This window comes from Triticum aestivum, chromosome 3B (genome assembly GCF_018294505.1).
Source record: "Triticum aestivum cultivar Chinese Spring chromosome 3B, IWGSC CS RefSeq v2.1, whole genome shotgun sequence".
NCBI lineage: Eukaryota > Viridiplantae > Streptophyta > Magnoliopsida > Poales > Poaceae > Triticum > Triticum aestivum.
In genome coordinates, this window is record NC_057801.1 from 667850613 (window position 1) to 667867033 (window position 16421).

General features: G+C 44.4%; 1 protein-coding gene across 2 annotated transcripts; it reads right to left on the reverse strand.

The window, feature by feature from the left end:
* Window positions 1-8243: 8243 nt before the first annotated feature.
* On the reverse strand, window positions 8244-15618 carry LOC123071588 (protein PSK SIMULATOR 1). 2 transcript variants are annotated; one of them, XM_044495164.1, is made up of 13 exons: window positions 15271-15618; window positions 14564-15181; window positions 13292-13617; window positions 13026-13118; window positions 12848-12938; window positions 12179-12272; window positions 11140-11237; window positions 10898-10967; window positions 9935-10035; window positions 9505-9621; window positions 9287-9342; window positions 9151-9195; window positions 8244-9069 (listed from the first exon to the last, which is right to left on the reverse strand). In XM_044495164.1, exons 2-13 carry the CDS (start codon window positions 14954-14956, stop codon window positions 8571-8573), a joined length of 1983 nt encoding a protein of 660 aa, XP_044351099.1. In that variant the 5' UTR covers window positions 14957-15181; window positions 15271-15618; the 3' UTR covers window positions 8244-8570. The 2 variants fall into 2 exon arrangements, with proteins under 2 accessions (XP_044351099.1, XP_044351098.1); XM_044495163.1 differs by having other exon boundaries at window positions 9287-9363.
* Between the last annotated feature and the right edge of the window lie 803 nt (window positions 15619-16421).

The window sequence follows — 16421 nt, forward strand, 5'->3', positions numbered from 1 at the left end:
CCAGGATACGGGACTTGTTCTCTGGGCATTCTGCTTCCTCTTTTCATAGTAGGGGTCGATGATGGCCGAGGCGAGTTCGACCAGGGAGCCCTTCTTCGTGCTGCCCCAGATCTTGTAGTGGTCATGGATTTCGACAAGGTTCTTGCAGGACAAGCCCGTAACACTGAGCGCTTTTACATAGTCGGTGGTTTCCACCGTGGCGAACTTGTAGTCGGTGTTGTTGACAAATCTGTTGAAACGGTCGCAAGGCTCTGTGGCCATGCAGTAGTGGTAGATGAGGACATGATGGTGCATGCACAACTGGGCGACAACAACCTTCTAATCTATGTCGGGACGACCGGTGGTGTACTGGAGGTCGATGCCGACCACCTTGTACTTGTCTTCAGCAAGCAACTGCTCAACGGTGTTGATGTAGTCGTTCACCATGGCCGGGTCGATGGTGTACACCACCGAGAGATTTGTCTCCCTCGCGTGGGTCTTCACTTTATGCTCGCTGAAATCCATTGGAGCGCCGCTAGACATCCCCTTTCTATGTGTCGTCGTGGGTGTGCTTGTTGTGTTGTGGGGCGCAATCGAAAGGTTGAAGAGACTAAGGTTATAATGGCCGCGAGAATTAAAGGGGAGGCCGGACGGCCTGGAATATGCAGTTCTAATTCGCAGTGCATAACTCCATCATGCCGCATGTATCTGCATTGCATGGCAATGCGCGCGGCGCAAGCGCATGCATATGGGGCCCCCGGCGTGATCGTGCGCAGGGAAATACTTACGCTACTCTGCTGCATCACCCTTTCCTCTTCAAGGAAAACCAACGCAAGCTCAAGACGTAGCAAGCGCACGCGGAGGGACGCGAGCAAAGCGCTCCGTGGTCGGCTCAACGGTGAGCAACCATATATGTGCATATATTAGTTGAACACGCAAGGAAAAGCTGTCCACAACCTGAGCACACCGACGGACGCGAGCAGAGGGCGCCGCGGCGCCTAACAGCGAGCAACCATGTTAGGTGCCATGAAAATTACCACAGCATGTCGGGTGCCATTCCATGATAGCATGCCAAGTTTCATGAATTTCAGACGAGTTTTGGATTTACTAGAATTTAAAAATAAAGTATCTCAAGGTTTTGTCGGCAGTCAATAGTGCCCTGGTGTTTGAAATTCATTCTCATTTCTTGCATGGGACCTAAGCATGCACCCAAGGACACATATTTGATTTTTCAACCAATTTATATGGACTGGAGCATGTGCATGTAGTTCAAATTTGAATTATGCACATAAAATGACTAGAAAACCCGGTTAATATATAAAAATGTCCAAACGAACCCCGAAAAATTCCAAAATTTAACACAACACTCTTGTTGTTCTATGTTGACACTAGAAATTTTCTGAAAGCAATAACAGGCAACGGGTATCGTTTCGTCTCCAAAGGTGGCACGTTCCCTCCCGAAACCATAAGCTTGTTGTGAGAAGGTCTGGTTTGTGAGAAGGTTATACCCAAACCTGCCTCAAATGGGACAAAAATTTACCACAGCATGTCGGGTGCCATTCCATGATAGCATGCCAGGTTTCATGAATTTCAGACGAGTTTTGGATTTACTAGAATTTAAAAACCAGGTATCTCAATGTTTGCGGTCGAGTGACGGTGCCAGGGTGTTTGACATTCATTCCCATTTCTTGCATGGGACCTAAGCATGCAACCAAGGACACATATTTGAATTTTCAAACAATTTATATGCATTAGAGCATGTGCATGTAGTTCAAATTTGAATTATGCACATAAATGCATTGAAAACTCAATTAATGCATAAGAAATGTGCTAACAAACCCTGAAAATTTTCAAAATGTAACACAACACTCATGTTGTTCTATGTTGACACTAGAGAAAAAATTGAAATCAAGAATAGGCAACGGCTATCGTTTCGTCCAGAAAGGTGAAACGTTCCCTACCGAAACCATCACGCTTGTTGTGAGAAGCTCTGGTTTGTGAGAAGCTTATACCCAAATCTGCTCAAATGGGACAAAAAATTTACCACAACATGTCGGGTGCCATTCCATGATAGCATGCCAGGCTTCATGATTTTCAGACAAGTTTTGGATTTACTAGAATTTAAAAAGTAGGTATCTTAATGTTTGCGGCCGAGTGACGATGGCAGGGTGTTTGACATTCATTCTTGTTTCTTGCATGGGACGTAAGCATGCAACCAAGGACACAGATTTGAATTTTCAACCAATTTATATGCATTAGAGCATGTGCATGTAGTTCAAATTTGAGTTATGCACATAAATGCATTGAAAACTCAATTAATGCATAAGAATGTGCTAACGAACCCCAAAAAATTCCAAAATTTAACACAACACTCATGTTGTTCTATGTTGACACTAGAGAAAAAATTGAAATCAAGAAGAGGCGACGGATATCGTTTCGTCCAGAAAGGTGAAATGTTCCCTACCGAAACCATTAGGCATGTTGTGAGAAGCTCTGGTTTGTGAGAAGCTTATACCCAAACCTGCCCCGAATGGGACAAAACTTTTACGACGGCATGTTGATGCCGCTCCATGATAGCATGCCATGTTTCATGAATTATAGACAAGTTTTGGATTTACTAGAATTTAAAAATCAGGTATCTCAATGTTTGTGGCCGAGTGACGGTGGCAGGGTGTTTGGCATTCATTCCCATTTCTTGCATGGGACCTAAGCATGCAACCAAGGAGACATATTTGAATTTTCAACCATTTATATGCATTAGAGCATGTGCATGTAGTTCAAATTGAATTATGCACATAAATGCATTGAAAGGTCAAGTAATGCATAAAAATGTCCAAACGAACCCCGATAAATTCCAAAAGTTAACACAACACTCATGTTGTTCTATGTTGTCACTAGAAAAATAATTGAAATCAAGAAGAGGCAACGGATATTGTTTCGTCCAGAAAGATGAAACATTCCCTATCGTAACCATGAGGCTTGTTGTGAGAAGTTCTACTTTGTGAGAAGCTTATATACCCCAACCTGCCCCAAATGGGACAATATTTTTACCACTGCATGTTGATGTCGTTCCATGCTAGCATGTCAAGGTTCATAAATTTCATACGCGTTTTTGATTTACTAGAATTTAAAAACCAAGTATCTCAATGTTAGCGGTCGAGCGATGGTGGCAAGGTGTTTGACATTTATTCTCATTTTTTGCATGGGACTTAAGCATGTAACCAAGGACACACATTCCAATTCTAAACCACTTTATATGCACTGGAGCATGTGCATGTAGTTCAAATTTGAATTATGCACATGAATTCATAGAAAACTCTGTTAATGTATAAAAATGTCCAAGCGAACCCCGAAAACTCCCAAAAAATGACACAACACTCGTGTTGTTCTATGTTGACATGAGACAAATTTAGAAAGTAAGAAGAGGCAATATATATCGTTTGTCCCCCAAGGTGGCACGTTCCCTACCGAAACCATCTGGCTTGTTGTGAGAGAAGTTTCGGTTTGCAAGAAGCTTATACCCAAACCTGCCCCAAATGGAAAAATATTTTTACCATGGCATGTCGATGTCGTTCCATAATATCATGTCAAGTTTCATGAATTTTAGCCAAGTTTTTGATTTACTAGAATTTTAAAATCATGTATCTCAATGTTAGTGGTTGAGCGACAATGTCAAGGTGTTTGACATTCATTCTCATTTCTTGCATGTGACCTAAGCTTGCAACCAAGGACAAACATTTGATTTTGCAACCCGTTTTTATTGAATGGAGCATGTGCTTTATTTTGAATTGTGCACCTGAAATTGCTAGAAAACCAATTTAATGTATAAAATTTCCAAACGGACCCTGAATAATTCCTTTTTTTACGACACACATATAGTTGCATGTTCACTGCAGATAAAAGGTCTAGCAATTCAAACGCTGTCCATTGCCGTTGTGACCCCATTATGTAATTCAAATTAAAATGAAAAAACAAGTAGATCCCACACAGTTTATTATCACCAACCGTATGAGATGCAGTAAAAAATATCCTGGAGCATCGTTAGTGTATAGTACGTCTATGGCTTACGCGAGAATGTGTGTTCGCTACAGTCCACAGCCGGCGTGTCAAGCACACTAGCTCGCTCCCCAAATACTCCCGCCTCTGCATCCCTCGCAATCTCAAAATATCTGCTCGCCATTGATCCAAATTTTCAGTAGTCCCCGCCTTGTTACTCACGCCTAGTAAAATTTTCAGTTGTCGCGGTATTTCCTCAAAAACCACCTTAACCCTCCCTCACCACACACTCCAAAAAACCTACGCTCACCAGCACACACCACCCCCTAACCATTGGTAGGTCGCCGCCATCACCGTCGCATCCATCCTCAACCTCTGCATGTGTGCCGGGGAGCTCGAGGAGCCAATGGCCCAAGAAAGGTTTGTCGCGGCCTCTTTGCCCGACGCTGGTGAGGTGGCCGCCGAGGTGTCCCCGTCGTCCTCCGTGGGCTCTTTATCGATCCACCGTTGTCGGTCCCCCGATCCGCCCGCCGCCGCGCCCCTACGCCAGTTCGAGGACTTCCCCGTCCTTCCTTGGACCCGGCAGCCGACGAGGTCCTACCTCGGGGTCCGGCAGTGGCGGTGGGGGACGTGGGTCGCCGAGATTGCAGATCGGGAGACCCGCACCCACCGGTGGCTCGGTAGCTTCCACACGGCCAAGCTCGCGGCCATGGAGTATGACCGCTGGCAGGTCCTCTACCACGGCGCAGCGGCTTGGCTCAATTTCCCCTTCGGCACACGTCTGGTCCACCTTGTTCCCCCAGAGCCAAGGTGGTGATCTCGGCTATGGCGCGGGAGGACCATGAGGTGTGGGAGCGCCTCGAGGCCGAGGCCGCCGACGAGGCCTACATGCAAGAGCTCCGCCGGTAGGACCCGGAGCTCGTGGAGGCGGAGCGGGCGATCTTTGCGGGCGCAGAGGGCGGCGAGGTTATCGTGCTCTCCTCCGATGACGAGGTCGAAGGCGACAAGGACGACGGCATGGATGGCGTCCAGGTGGGCAGCGAGGACGAGGAGATCGACATCGATGAGTGGAGGAGTACCTTCCCCAACAACCCCGATGACGGCACCGTCCCGGACGCGGCTCGTGGCACACCGGAAGGATTGGCTCGATCTCTACTTCGACCGAAAGTAGTTTAGCTTAGTTTAAATTTATGTTTTATGTTTGGTTATGCAAAACTGTCTATGCTTATGTTTGAATGCATGCTACTTTTGGTTGAACCTGTTTTGAACTTGATCAAATTGAAGTTTACAATATTAAGTTTAGGCGATCGACTAGAAACGGCCAAAAATTGTTGGAGTATATATATATATCCACTAATTGTTTTAGTCCTTTAACTTTTAAAGGACCGGCTAGAGATGGCCTTATGCCTTGTTTATTTCAGTTCTTCACAATGTGATGCTCTATATGTGCAACTATTTTCCGTGCAATTCAATTTCATCAATAACAGTTTCAACAATACCACTATGAATTACGATATTTGGTTGCTGTTGAGGATATTACAGTTAACATGCCTTTTCGTTTTTTTAACAATAACTAGTGTACTTTAGACCTGCACAATACCAGTTTGAATGACTATTTTCTTGTTTATAAATGTTATGCCTGATGCAGTTAACACACCTTTCCCTTTCTTATTTTGCTTAACTAGCGTGCTTAAGCCTGCACACTGAAGCTATCATTTGTAGATTATGTTGTCTACCATGGATATATTTGGTTGATGTTTAGCCTGATGTGCTTAACATGCCTTTATGTACTCATACAGGACAATATTCAGAACCGTGTTGTTTTTTCCATCGAGGTTAGTTTCATCGCATTGCTTATATGTACTCACTGTTCAGGATCTCGGTAGTTGGTACCATATAGCCTGGGGGCTGATAAGAGATTAATCGTCGAATCGGACATTTCACTGAATATATTTGTAACCCATTTATCAGTAGGTTAACTAAGGCCATATTTAATATATCTGAGGCTACATAGCAACATGCATTGTACTGAATGACTAAATATGCAATCCCAGGCTACATAGCAACAAGGAAGAGTGTTACCTTAATGTTCGTGTTACCTTAATGTTCTGATGATGTCTAGATATACGCGTATAAAATCTTGTATAATGGGATGGATGGAGTGTTGTACTACATCATTTTACAATTGGTGTTTAGCTTCTAATATTAACTTGGTGCTTTTAGGTACACATGTCATTGCCAAAGATCCACACGTCGAGCCTTTCTGTGTATGGGGCAATGAGATATTCATGAACCAGCATCAAGCGAGAAAACTGATAAAGATTGTTATTAAAATGGGTCAAAAGATGTCAATCAAACTATATGTTTACACTTTATGCAAGACAACAGTGAACTGCAGGATGGTAAGTAAGAACCCTGTAGCCTTCTTTTTACTGCCCGTAATGAGTTGTGTTAGATGACAATGTCTGAATCTTTTTTCCTTTGCAGTGGATCCTGAAGCAGTTTACTCAAGATTACCTCTCAAACAACATGATTGGCGGCCGGCCATCACAATGGGTTGGATTAGAGTCGTGCGTGCCTTTTGCATCCAGGAGAGCACAATAGGGCCATTCCGCTTCACCTTGTTCAGCAACCAGAATGTTTGTCGCCTCTTTATTTACCATCTGTAATAGTACAAGTATAGAACTCTGGTTCATCATTCTTTATTTGGTGCTTATGTAATTCTTAAACATGTGTACCTGTGAATTGAATAATGCACTGGTTGTTTGAACCTGATGGATATGAATAAAGCTATAGCCTACTTTAAAGTTTAAATTAGGTACAATTTTAAATAGCAGCAATTAAATTAGGGCGAAATTACGGTGTGCAGGTCATTACGACGCACACGGTTAATAAAGCACAACGTGTGTGATATACATCATATAATCCGACACGGTTCATAGAGTGGAAACATGTGTAACAATGCACACAGTTGTTGTTTGCAAAGTGTGTGTGATGCCAAACACTATCACATACGGTGCAGGAGAACTAAATGTGTGTGAATGTCTACCTATCGTGTACGGTTTATAATCATGAACTGTTTGTGATGTGTCAGGCATCATAAACGTAGAGCCAATTTGGTACGTGCCTAGAAAACTCTCGTGCCTGGAATCTACCTGCTTTTAGGTAAAACCACAAAACTCCGACTGCGATGGCAATGCGAGCACAAACGAGTAGCAAGGATGAAGCATTTCGGATATGCGAGACATCAAAAACGGTTATATAGGGGTAACTGTATGCATCAAGGCTCCCTATCCCTGACGGTTTCTGGGTCGTGTGGGAAGGACCCCCCTATCGCCCACACTCACTTGGCGACGGTTCACAGTGTCGTCGCGAAAAGGGGTTAAAAATCGTTTGTATAGCACCGACGCGTATCAGTGGAGATTGCCCTCCCCAAGATGGGAGAGTTGGTGGTGATGATGATGACGATGATTTTCCCCTCTAGGAGAGAAGTTCCCCCAGCGGAATAGCTCCGCCGGAGGGCAAAAGTGCTCCTGCCCAAGTTCCGGCTCGAGACGGCGGCGCTTCATCCCGAAAGTCCTCTCCTTATTTTTTCTAGGTCAAAATGACTTATATACCAGAATAGGGGCACCGAAGGTGGGCTGGGCTGAGCACAACCCACTAGGGCGCGCCTGGGGGCCTGGCGCGCCCTGGTGTCTTGTGCTCACCAGGTGGCTCCCCATTTATCAGTATCCCCAAATAAGTGATCGGAAACTGGCCCAACCCGCATCCGAACAGGTCAGCATACAGGTAGGCCTCGTCTTGAGCCTCGCCAAACAGAACAATTCATTTTTATGGAAATTGATCTTAACCCCTGAGGTTTACTCGAATGCTGATAAAATTAATTTCAGATTTCTTGTTTTCTCAAAGTCATGATCCATAAAAAGAATCGTATCGTTGAAGGATGAAAAGACCACCATTAACTAGATGATAGACCACCATTAACTAGATGATTCACCACCCCATCAATTTGGCCATCAACCTTGCACGCTCAATCATGACCGGTAGGATATCCGCCACTATATTGAATAGCATGGGCAGAAGATTTGGATTCAGAACCATGGAGCAGTTTAACTTTCAGATGAGTTGCTGCTGCCCCATATGAAACCTCACCTTTTGGCCCGGCGATGAGGTCGAGCCTCTCCAGGGCACAGAAGGAGCACTTCATAATAATAATCAAAAAAAAAATCATGACCACGCAACAAATGTTGCTATGGGGAAACACAATATGACATGACACAGGATCAGTGTCCCTTTCTCCATCAAAACTTGCATTGCTTGTACAAAGAGCTCACAAACACAACAAATTGCTTTTTACAATAAAATTTCCCTTTCCTTTTCACCCCATATCATACATAAGCTAGCCCTGATCCCAGACCACCCAGCCCTCTTTTGGTGCCTCCAAATTGGCGCCCTACTGCCACAGACGCCTTCGCTGCAGGCACATGGCAATCGGCTCGGCAGACCTGATGTATACTTCGAGCAATATGGAATTTTTAAGATCACACACATCGCATCGAAGTATCCAGGACTTGGCACCGGTCAATTTCGACTCCTCACTGCACTTTTAGATTGTCGATCATATCCAGAGCTTTGGTCCTATCGATTTCAAAATTAATGACAGGAAGCATACTCCTGATCGAGAGGAATTCTTTCCTGTTGCTACTGCTTGGTGAATGGCTGTTACTTTTGATCAACCTGCTTTGCATATGCCTTGCCTTTGTGTCAAACTCTTGGCTTTTGCTTATACCAGGAACGAATTTCCTGTACTTGACATCCCTTAGCATCTCTTGTTCTTGTTGTGTCAGAACAGGTGATGAACTGCTCGCTTTGTTTGGAGACAACGCGATTGAAGGGCCCCTTTGTGTAGGAGATCGAACAGGAGATTTGATGGGAGATCGCTCGCCATTCGCGGCTCTGGATTGACTGATGAGATGCTGAAGCGATACGACAAGCTCAAGGATATGCGCTTCGGTCTTGTCCCTGTCAGCATGATGCAGTGTCTCAATTCGGGTGAGGTCCATATGCCCTGTCGGCTTGCAGTTCACCTCTGACCTGCATAAGACAAAAAGATCATTCTTCAATATCCACTTCTAAATTAGTAGTACTGTTCAAATTTGAATGAGGTTTACTAACCCTGTATTTGCCCACTCTCCAACCCAACCAAAGCCATGGTGAGCCCTGAAATGCACAAACAATCACATATCATGAGTAACAAAAAGTAATGAGATGGCTGTAATTGGTTGAGTGATATGGAGGTAGCTTAGATTACTTGGTGGTGTTATTTGCAACCGGGACAAGCCACCGTAATGTCTTCTCCATTTCCGCCTTGATTTGAGGAACAGTAAGCTGTACCAAATCAGTACAATATTACACCAATAATAGAGTCGTATGTAAACCACGGCAAGGTGTTGACTTTTGCAGACTACTTTATTCTCTACTCATAAAGTCAGTGTCACTATTGAATATGTTGGGTGCCCTCTGGCATACCTCTTCCTTAACTCCAGATGAATGTAGCTTAGAACGGAGAGCAGATTTTATGGTCGGTGGCAAACTCTGGTATAATGAATCCCTTGTGTTTGGAGGAACAGAAGTTGAGCGAGAAACCTGCAAATAGACTAACTCTTGTTAGATTGCCAGAGAAAAGCAACAGGTCGAGGTCTTTGCTAGCAGTTAGCACAACAACATCAAGCTAACAATAATATCCCACTAGTGTAACATTGTACTGATCCTTTGATTCCTTTCTTGTAATGCAAAGTACCGTTAACTAAGTCATGTTAGTTTGAGGGATATGGGATATGTCATACAAAAAATGGCACTCTAATGCATACGAACTGTCTGCTGGTACAGAAAAATGACAATGAATTTATTTTCAGACCACATAAAAAATAGGGTGTCCGGTGGTGTCTGATGAACTTACAAGAGCATCAATCTGACTGATGATATTGGCATAATGCAGCGCAAGTCCTGCTGGACCCAATCTATTACGTCGTTTAGTAGGTTCCTGCGATTCTTCATTATCTATAGATTGGTAGACGCACAAGTCATAAGCAATGCAAAATACATAAGAAAATTGGAAGTTTAACTTTGCATGTGCATGTCAATCTGTAACTGGAGATAGCATAGTTGTATCTTTAATAAGAAATCAAACGATAGACCATGTCTTCAATGTCAATGATCAATGAGTTCATAATGTCACATAGCATAAATCTACACTGCCAACACATCTTAAGCACATATTGGTTACTTGTAATGTGTGCTACATGCAATACATAATGATTATGCCAACTGGGTAATGAGCAATGACTCAAAAAGTTGCAATTTATTTGGATAATATACAAAGGAATCTTGTGGGGATCGCACAGTTAATGAGCACCTTGTATGTTTTTTAAGTGGCTTCCGCAAGTGAGGACATCACAGGTCAGAATAATTATTTCGCACCTAAGCAAATGTTCGATGACGAGAATACACTAATATGTTCTTTAGAGGAACGGGGTGAGAAGGATTGCTAAATCTCAGAGATGAGGTGACAAACTTGAAAGTCTGATCGGGAAGTACCTGAACTGAGCTTATTTGGTTATGCAAAAAGCACTTCTGAGCTAAAGCTACAGATGTGTGTGATGCTTATCATAAGATCATTAGCGGAGATGAAACTGAAGTTATGGCGCATTAATGAAAGGTGTATTTTCCACTAGCATCATAAGATCATTAGCAGAGATGAAACTGTAGTTATGGGCTTATGGCGCATTAATAAAAGGTGCATTTTCCACTGGCACGTTATCTAACCAGTAAAAAAGTAAAGAAATGTCAAACTACACAACAGCCCAATATCTGCAAGAGCATGCAAGTTTATACAAGACACAGTAATCGCAAAGCTTATTACCTGAGCACCCAAAGGTATTATGGATCTCCAAATGCAAGAAGTGCACGATGTCTACAAGTTTTTCCATAACCTAGGAAGAGAGTATTATTTCTCGAATTAGAAGAACAGTATTGTGCAAGGAAATCCAAGTATGATTCCTCCAGAGAATGCAGTAAGTGGAACTAGACAACATCAACATGAACATTCATTCCTAAAACTGGTGTTGCTGATAGCACAGAATCATAATGAAACTACCTACCAACCTCTTCCAAATTCTTGGACCAGAGAGACTTCTTCTTCAAACTTTTAACATGCTTCTGTTGGCTCTTGACCTCCTGCTTTAGTATGTGCAGACTCTCACCTGCAAACAGAACAGAACATTAAGCATCATTACCAAATAACGCAAACAAGAGAGTTAACAACTCTACTCATAAACCATTAAATGTTCCTTTAAATATACATTAACTCGAAGAAACTGGTAGTGACCCAGAGGCAAGTGCATTCAAAATGTAGTGCTTACAGGGCAATATCAATATTCTGTTAAGGAAAACAAAAAGATAAATTATACAGGTAATAACAGTTGAGATTGCATCACTAAATATTAACCCTAAAGCAGCAGCAGCAGTTGTGAGCTTGAGTTACATTTTCAAATATTACAATAGGTTCTGGAATTGGAAGTTGGTTAAATTGCATATGGGTTATTCCTATTCACAGTTCAATAGCTCATCCTATTTATGGCTGGACCGCGAAGTATTTTAACAAGCAGGACAACGCATACAAAAATAGGCCATGGTGTTGACTCACTGAACTTCAATACTGAAACAAGTGATGGACAATTGGGCATAGAACAAAGCTTTGGCTGATTTGACTTTGTTGGGTGTGGTCATGCAGCCATACCAACCATGGAGGTAGCCCTTATAGATATATTGATCAAAATACACTAGTGGCCACCTACTGACAATTTAATTGGAGACACTTGGCAGTGAGAGATGATGGCATTAGAGACCTTGACTCGGTAGATAACTAGGTATAATCAATCGAACTGTCACTGTCAACATGGCAATCCTAATTATACATTTACAATTTGAATGTGGCTAATAGCATCAAGCATGTCTCTTAAAAGAAAGATTCTAGAGAAGTAAATATCCTGAGGATACTCAATCTTAACTTTTCAGATGACCTGAAAAGGAACCAGAACACCACCATACGAGACAATAAATATTCTTCAGCCAAACTAGGAGTCTTAAATATCAAAGAATTCCTATGGATATTCCAATGTACTGTCATGCTAAAGAAACTGACCTCTTTGGGCAACACTTGAACCATCCTCTTCCTGCTGTTTACGTTGATAGTCCTGTTCAAATCTGTCAAGGGCATGCATTTCATGGTATAATTCCTGGAAGATAAAAGAAGAACTGAAGTCAACAGTTTGAACAAAAGGTGCAACAGGAAAAAAAAGGGATAAATGCTAGAAGAATGACAGCCAAGGTTCCATTAAAAACTTTATTCCAAAGCTATTGGCAGGTGATATATACACATCCTTCTAGCATTAAAATTGTGTTACTCCCTCCGATCCATATTGCTTGTCAGACAAGCAATATGGATCGTAGGGAGTACTAAAAACATGTCATTCAACCATTCTGAGATAACTTTGCGACATTTTTTCTCTTGTCTTTTGTACATGGAACTTGGTGGAAATGTAATTTCCTAAAACCCATGCAATCAGGAATCAAGCGAGTTGTTCATTGCTCATAAACTGAGCCATCAAACAAATTTGGTCATCAACCTCTAGTCCGCTTTAGGCTACAGGCTCCGGTGACCCATGTATGTCCTCATGGAATATACAGCTTAACATTTGTGAAGAAACTAATACGCTCTTAATTATGTTTTGGACTGCTAAATTATAATTATAAACCTAGTAAAGAATGGCACTACAAGATACCTCTTATAGGGCAAGTGAGAATTACTTACAGCTGTATATTGAACACAAGTCACCAATTTCTGCATCACTGACTCTGCCTCTTCTTTCAAGTGATGCTGAGGAGTCCGTTCTGATGACACCCTGGAAGAGTTTGATGCAGAAAGACGCTAAATTAACACTGCAAAAATGGTTATTGTCATCAAATGTAAGGGTCAAAATGAACCGAACTTGTCGAAGTAGCGATCCAAGTTGTGCCACTGAGGATCCTTGCAACGGTTTCCAAAGCGAATAACTTCTGTAGAGAACACTTTCAACTCTTCCCTGTTGGAAACACACAAACTTTAATAAGACAAGCACAAGTTTTTCGATGCAATAGCACAAGTTAAGGTCCAACTTTCTTCATATACTATTGGTTCAACATATTCTGCAGGAAATAAATAGTATATTGGGCCAAATGTTGTAACTGGTAAAAGCAGCAAAGATTCAGAACAAACCTTTTGTCAGCAGCAGCAATCTTGAGCAATTCATCCATATCTTTGGCTACAAGATTTTGAACACCTTCTGAATGAAGCACCACTTCTTTTAAATGTTTTACGCTCTCTTTTGAAAGAGCTCGCATCAAATTGCAACCTTTCACTATAGTATTAGCAACCTCAAATGCCAAAATGGATATTTTGTTGCCCTTTGTTGTAGCGCCTGATCCAAAACCACTACTTGGATTCAAATTTGTCATGCTACTGCCAAGTGTGTCTAGTACGTCCACTGCTTTGCCAAGCCCAACAGTACCAGCCCTACCCAGAATTGAGCTTACTTCCGAAACCTGTTGCATATATTAAAAATAGGTATAGGGTCAAACAATCTGTCACGTAGAAGCAACATTCTAGAGCAGTGAACATGAAGGAATATTTTGTGAAGAGACAAGACATCTCTTTAGCAAGGGTAAAAGCTCCAAATAATTTGGCACAATAATCATTTGCATGACTGGAATTGCTCAAATTACAGTAGATGTCGTAATAAAGGCATCATGAATTCAACAAGCTGAGAATATTAGTCTCAACTCTAATGAGTAATTATTACAAACCAATTTCCATTTTCCTTGTGTGGTAGGTTGCAGTTACGCGGCATTTAGTGTACCACTGTAGTGCACTTAGCTGCAGTGTGATAAGAATACTGAATCATCCCTTCACTAGTTTACTGCACTCAGACAGCTACAAACAATAACAAGTTTATAGCAAGCCATATCAGGTTTCATAGTCCATGGCCTGGACATGAGCTCACCTAGGGGGGAGGGGGGGGGGGGTTACAAAACAGACTGCCGAGCAGCAAAACCGACACAAATATAATTGGGAAACTTATATGCTTGCAGGTCAATGCAGCATCCCACTTGAAGGATGTGTGATGATTGTTAACAGGGCTATATTGGGTTCACATCCCTGGTAATTAATCACTCCTGGGCGGAATAGCGTCAGCAGCGAACAACATGTCCCTAGCAATTGACCACTGAAAGTGAAGCAACAAACCGACTTTCTGTAAATATGCTAGTAGATAATCGACTGCCTCTAAAAAGTGCTATGAGAACAACTTTGCAGTTCCTAGCACACAACCGCAGGTCCGCAGCAGCTAGCACAAACTGAATTGACACTAACAAATCTGCAAGTAGCAAACCATTTTTTTAGCTTATAAGACGACACACGGTGAATTAAGCTGCATTGCGCACACATCTACAGCAAAGCAAGGGGAACTAAGATGATGGGCAGGGCACTTGCCTTGGCAGCACCAGCTTTCGCCATGCCCATCCCTTTCTGGGACGGATTCCGAGCCAGCGAAGGCACACCATCCCATGGCGCCGAGCCAGCGCCAACGCTGGCACCAGAAGCGGCAGTTTCCGGGACAGAGATACGCTGTGGTTGCTGCTGCTGCTGCTGATGTTGTTGTGGTGGTTGTTGATGCTGTGGTGGTTGTTGATGTTGTGGTGGCTGCTGGTGTTGCTGTGGCGGCTGCTCGTGCATCCTCTTGGCAGCAGCCTCCTCCGCCACCGTCTTCCTCTCCTCCCCCTTCACCGCGCCACGCTCGTGGTGGTGGATCACGCGGTCGGGGCCGAGCGTGGTGTCGCTGGGCGACTTGTCCACCGCCGATCCCTTGGAGCAGAAGCTCCCCATTCCGTCCGCCCCTCCGGAGCAAACGAACCCCTAGTCCCCCCAACCAGCGGCCTCACCGCTCACCACCTCCCACGCGCAGAAGCGCTACAGCCTCCGGTCGATCTCCGCGCCGCCGCCGCCGCCGCCGCCTCGCATCCCACCACCAAGCCGATCCACGCGGGGACGAATCAGCCGGGAACCGCGCCGCGGCACGATCCCGGCGGCTGGCTCCAACCGACGAGCCGCCTGCAGACGCCAGAGCAACAGCGGCAGGTCAGAAAAAATAAAATCACGCAGAAAACACTCCCCTCTCCGCCGAGAAGCGCGAGCCTCACCGGAATCCCAACGGATAACGCGCCTGCGGCGGGTGGATCGGCGGGCCGGGGCGACCTCGGAGGGGAATTGGCGGATTTCGGCGAGGGGAGGGGAGGATGGGGGCGGACGGACGGGTGGGTAGGCTTCGGCTTGGAGTAGTAGAACGGCAGAACGGGACGGGACGGCACGGGGGAGTAGCCGAGGGAGCGAGCGAGCACTCGAGCAGCGGCAGGAGGGGGGTGGGGGGGAGACTGGAGACTGGTGGAGGGTCCGGGGCTGCTGGCTGGCTGGCCAACTGCTTGCTGCTACTGCCACACGCGCACGCAGACGCAGCCCATCATAACGCGGGGTGGGTCGCACCGCGCAGCGCCCGTGTCGCCGTCCGGGTCGTGTGCGCGCAGTTATGAAGGGGCGAGGGCGCAGCTGTAGGCCAGTTCTTTTGTGCAATTCTCCTAGGAATTGTAAAAAAAGATGAAGTGGCAATTCTGGGAGAAGTTGGGAAGGGGGTCAATTCTCGGAGAATTGCCCAAAAGAACTGGCCCGTAGTCACATACAGTACGTTTGTAGCATTCATTCTTCTCCCTAAATAAATCTGTAGCATTCATTTTGCTACTGCATATATCATTTTTGCGCATTTTTAAGGTATGGAAATCTAAAATCGGTGCTCTGTTATTGGATTAGCGAGGAGCCGGCGCCAAATCGGCGTAGGAGGGGGAGGCGGGATCTGGGAGGAGAGGTAACGCATAGGAGGGGGAGGCGGGATCTCGGAGGAGAGGTAATGCATAGGAGGGGGAGGCGGGATCTGAGATGAGAAGTAACGCGTGGAAGGGGGAGGCGGGATCTGGGAAGAGAAGTAACGCTAGTAATGCGCATGAGGGGGAGGAGGGATCTGGGAGAAAAAGTAACGCGTGTGAGAGTGGGCACCAATGGCAACCAATGACCATCGTCAATGCAGGTTCACCACACTAGACGGGTGACACCTGCGTTCATCAACCTAGATGGGTTAATGCAGGTTCATCACGCTAGACGGGTGACACCTGCGTTCATCAACCTAGATGGATTAATGTACCAGGACATAGGAAGCCTGCCTAGGCATCACTAACCCCAAGTGGGTATGGTCGCGTCTGATCAAGCAACGCAAACTTTTGTTATCATGTGGTTAATTGACACG

Bases quoted from the DNA above. Each gene is read 5' to 3' on its own strand.
- LOC123071588 (XM_044495163.1), bottom strand. From the start codon at position 14,956: ATGGGGAGCTTCTGCTCCAAGGGATCGGCGGTGGACAAGTCGCCCAGC. The intron at 12,939-13,025 runs GTTCGGTTCATT...AAACTCTTCCAG, and splicing joins TTGGATCGCTACTTCGACAA to GGTGTCATCAGAACGGACTC. The intron at 9,622-9,934 runs GTAAGTTCATCA...GTCTATTTGCAG, and splicing joins TCAGTCAGATTGATGCTCTT to GTTTCTCGCTCAACTTCTGT.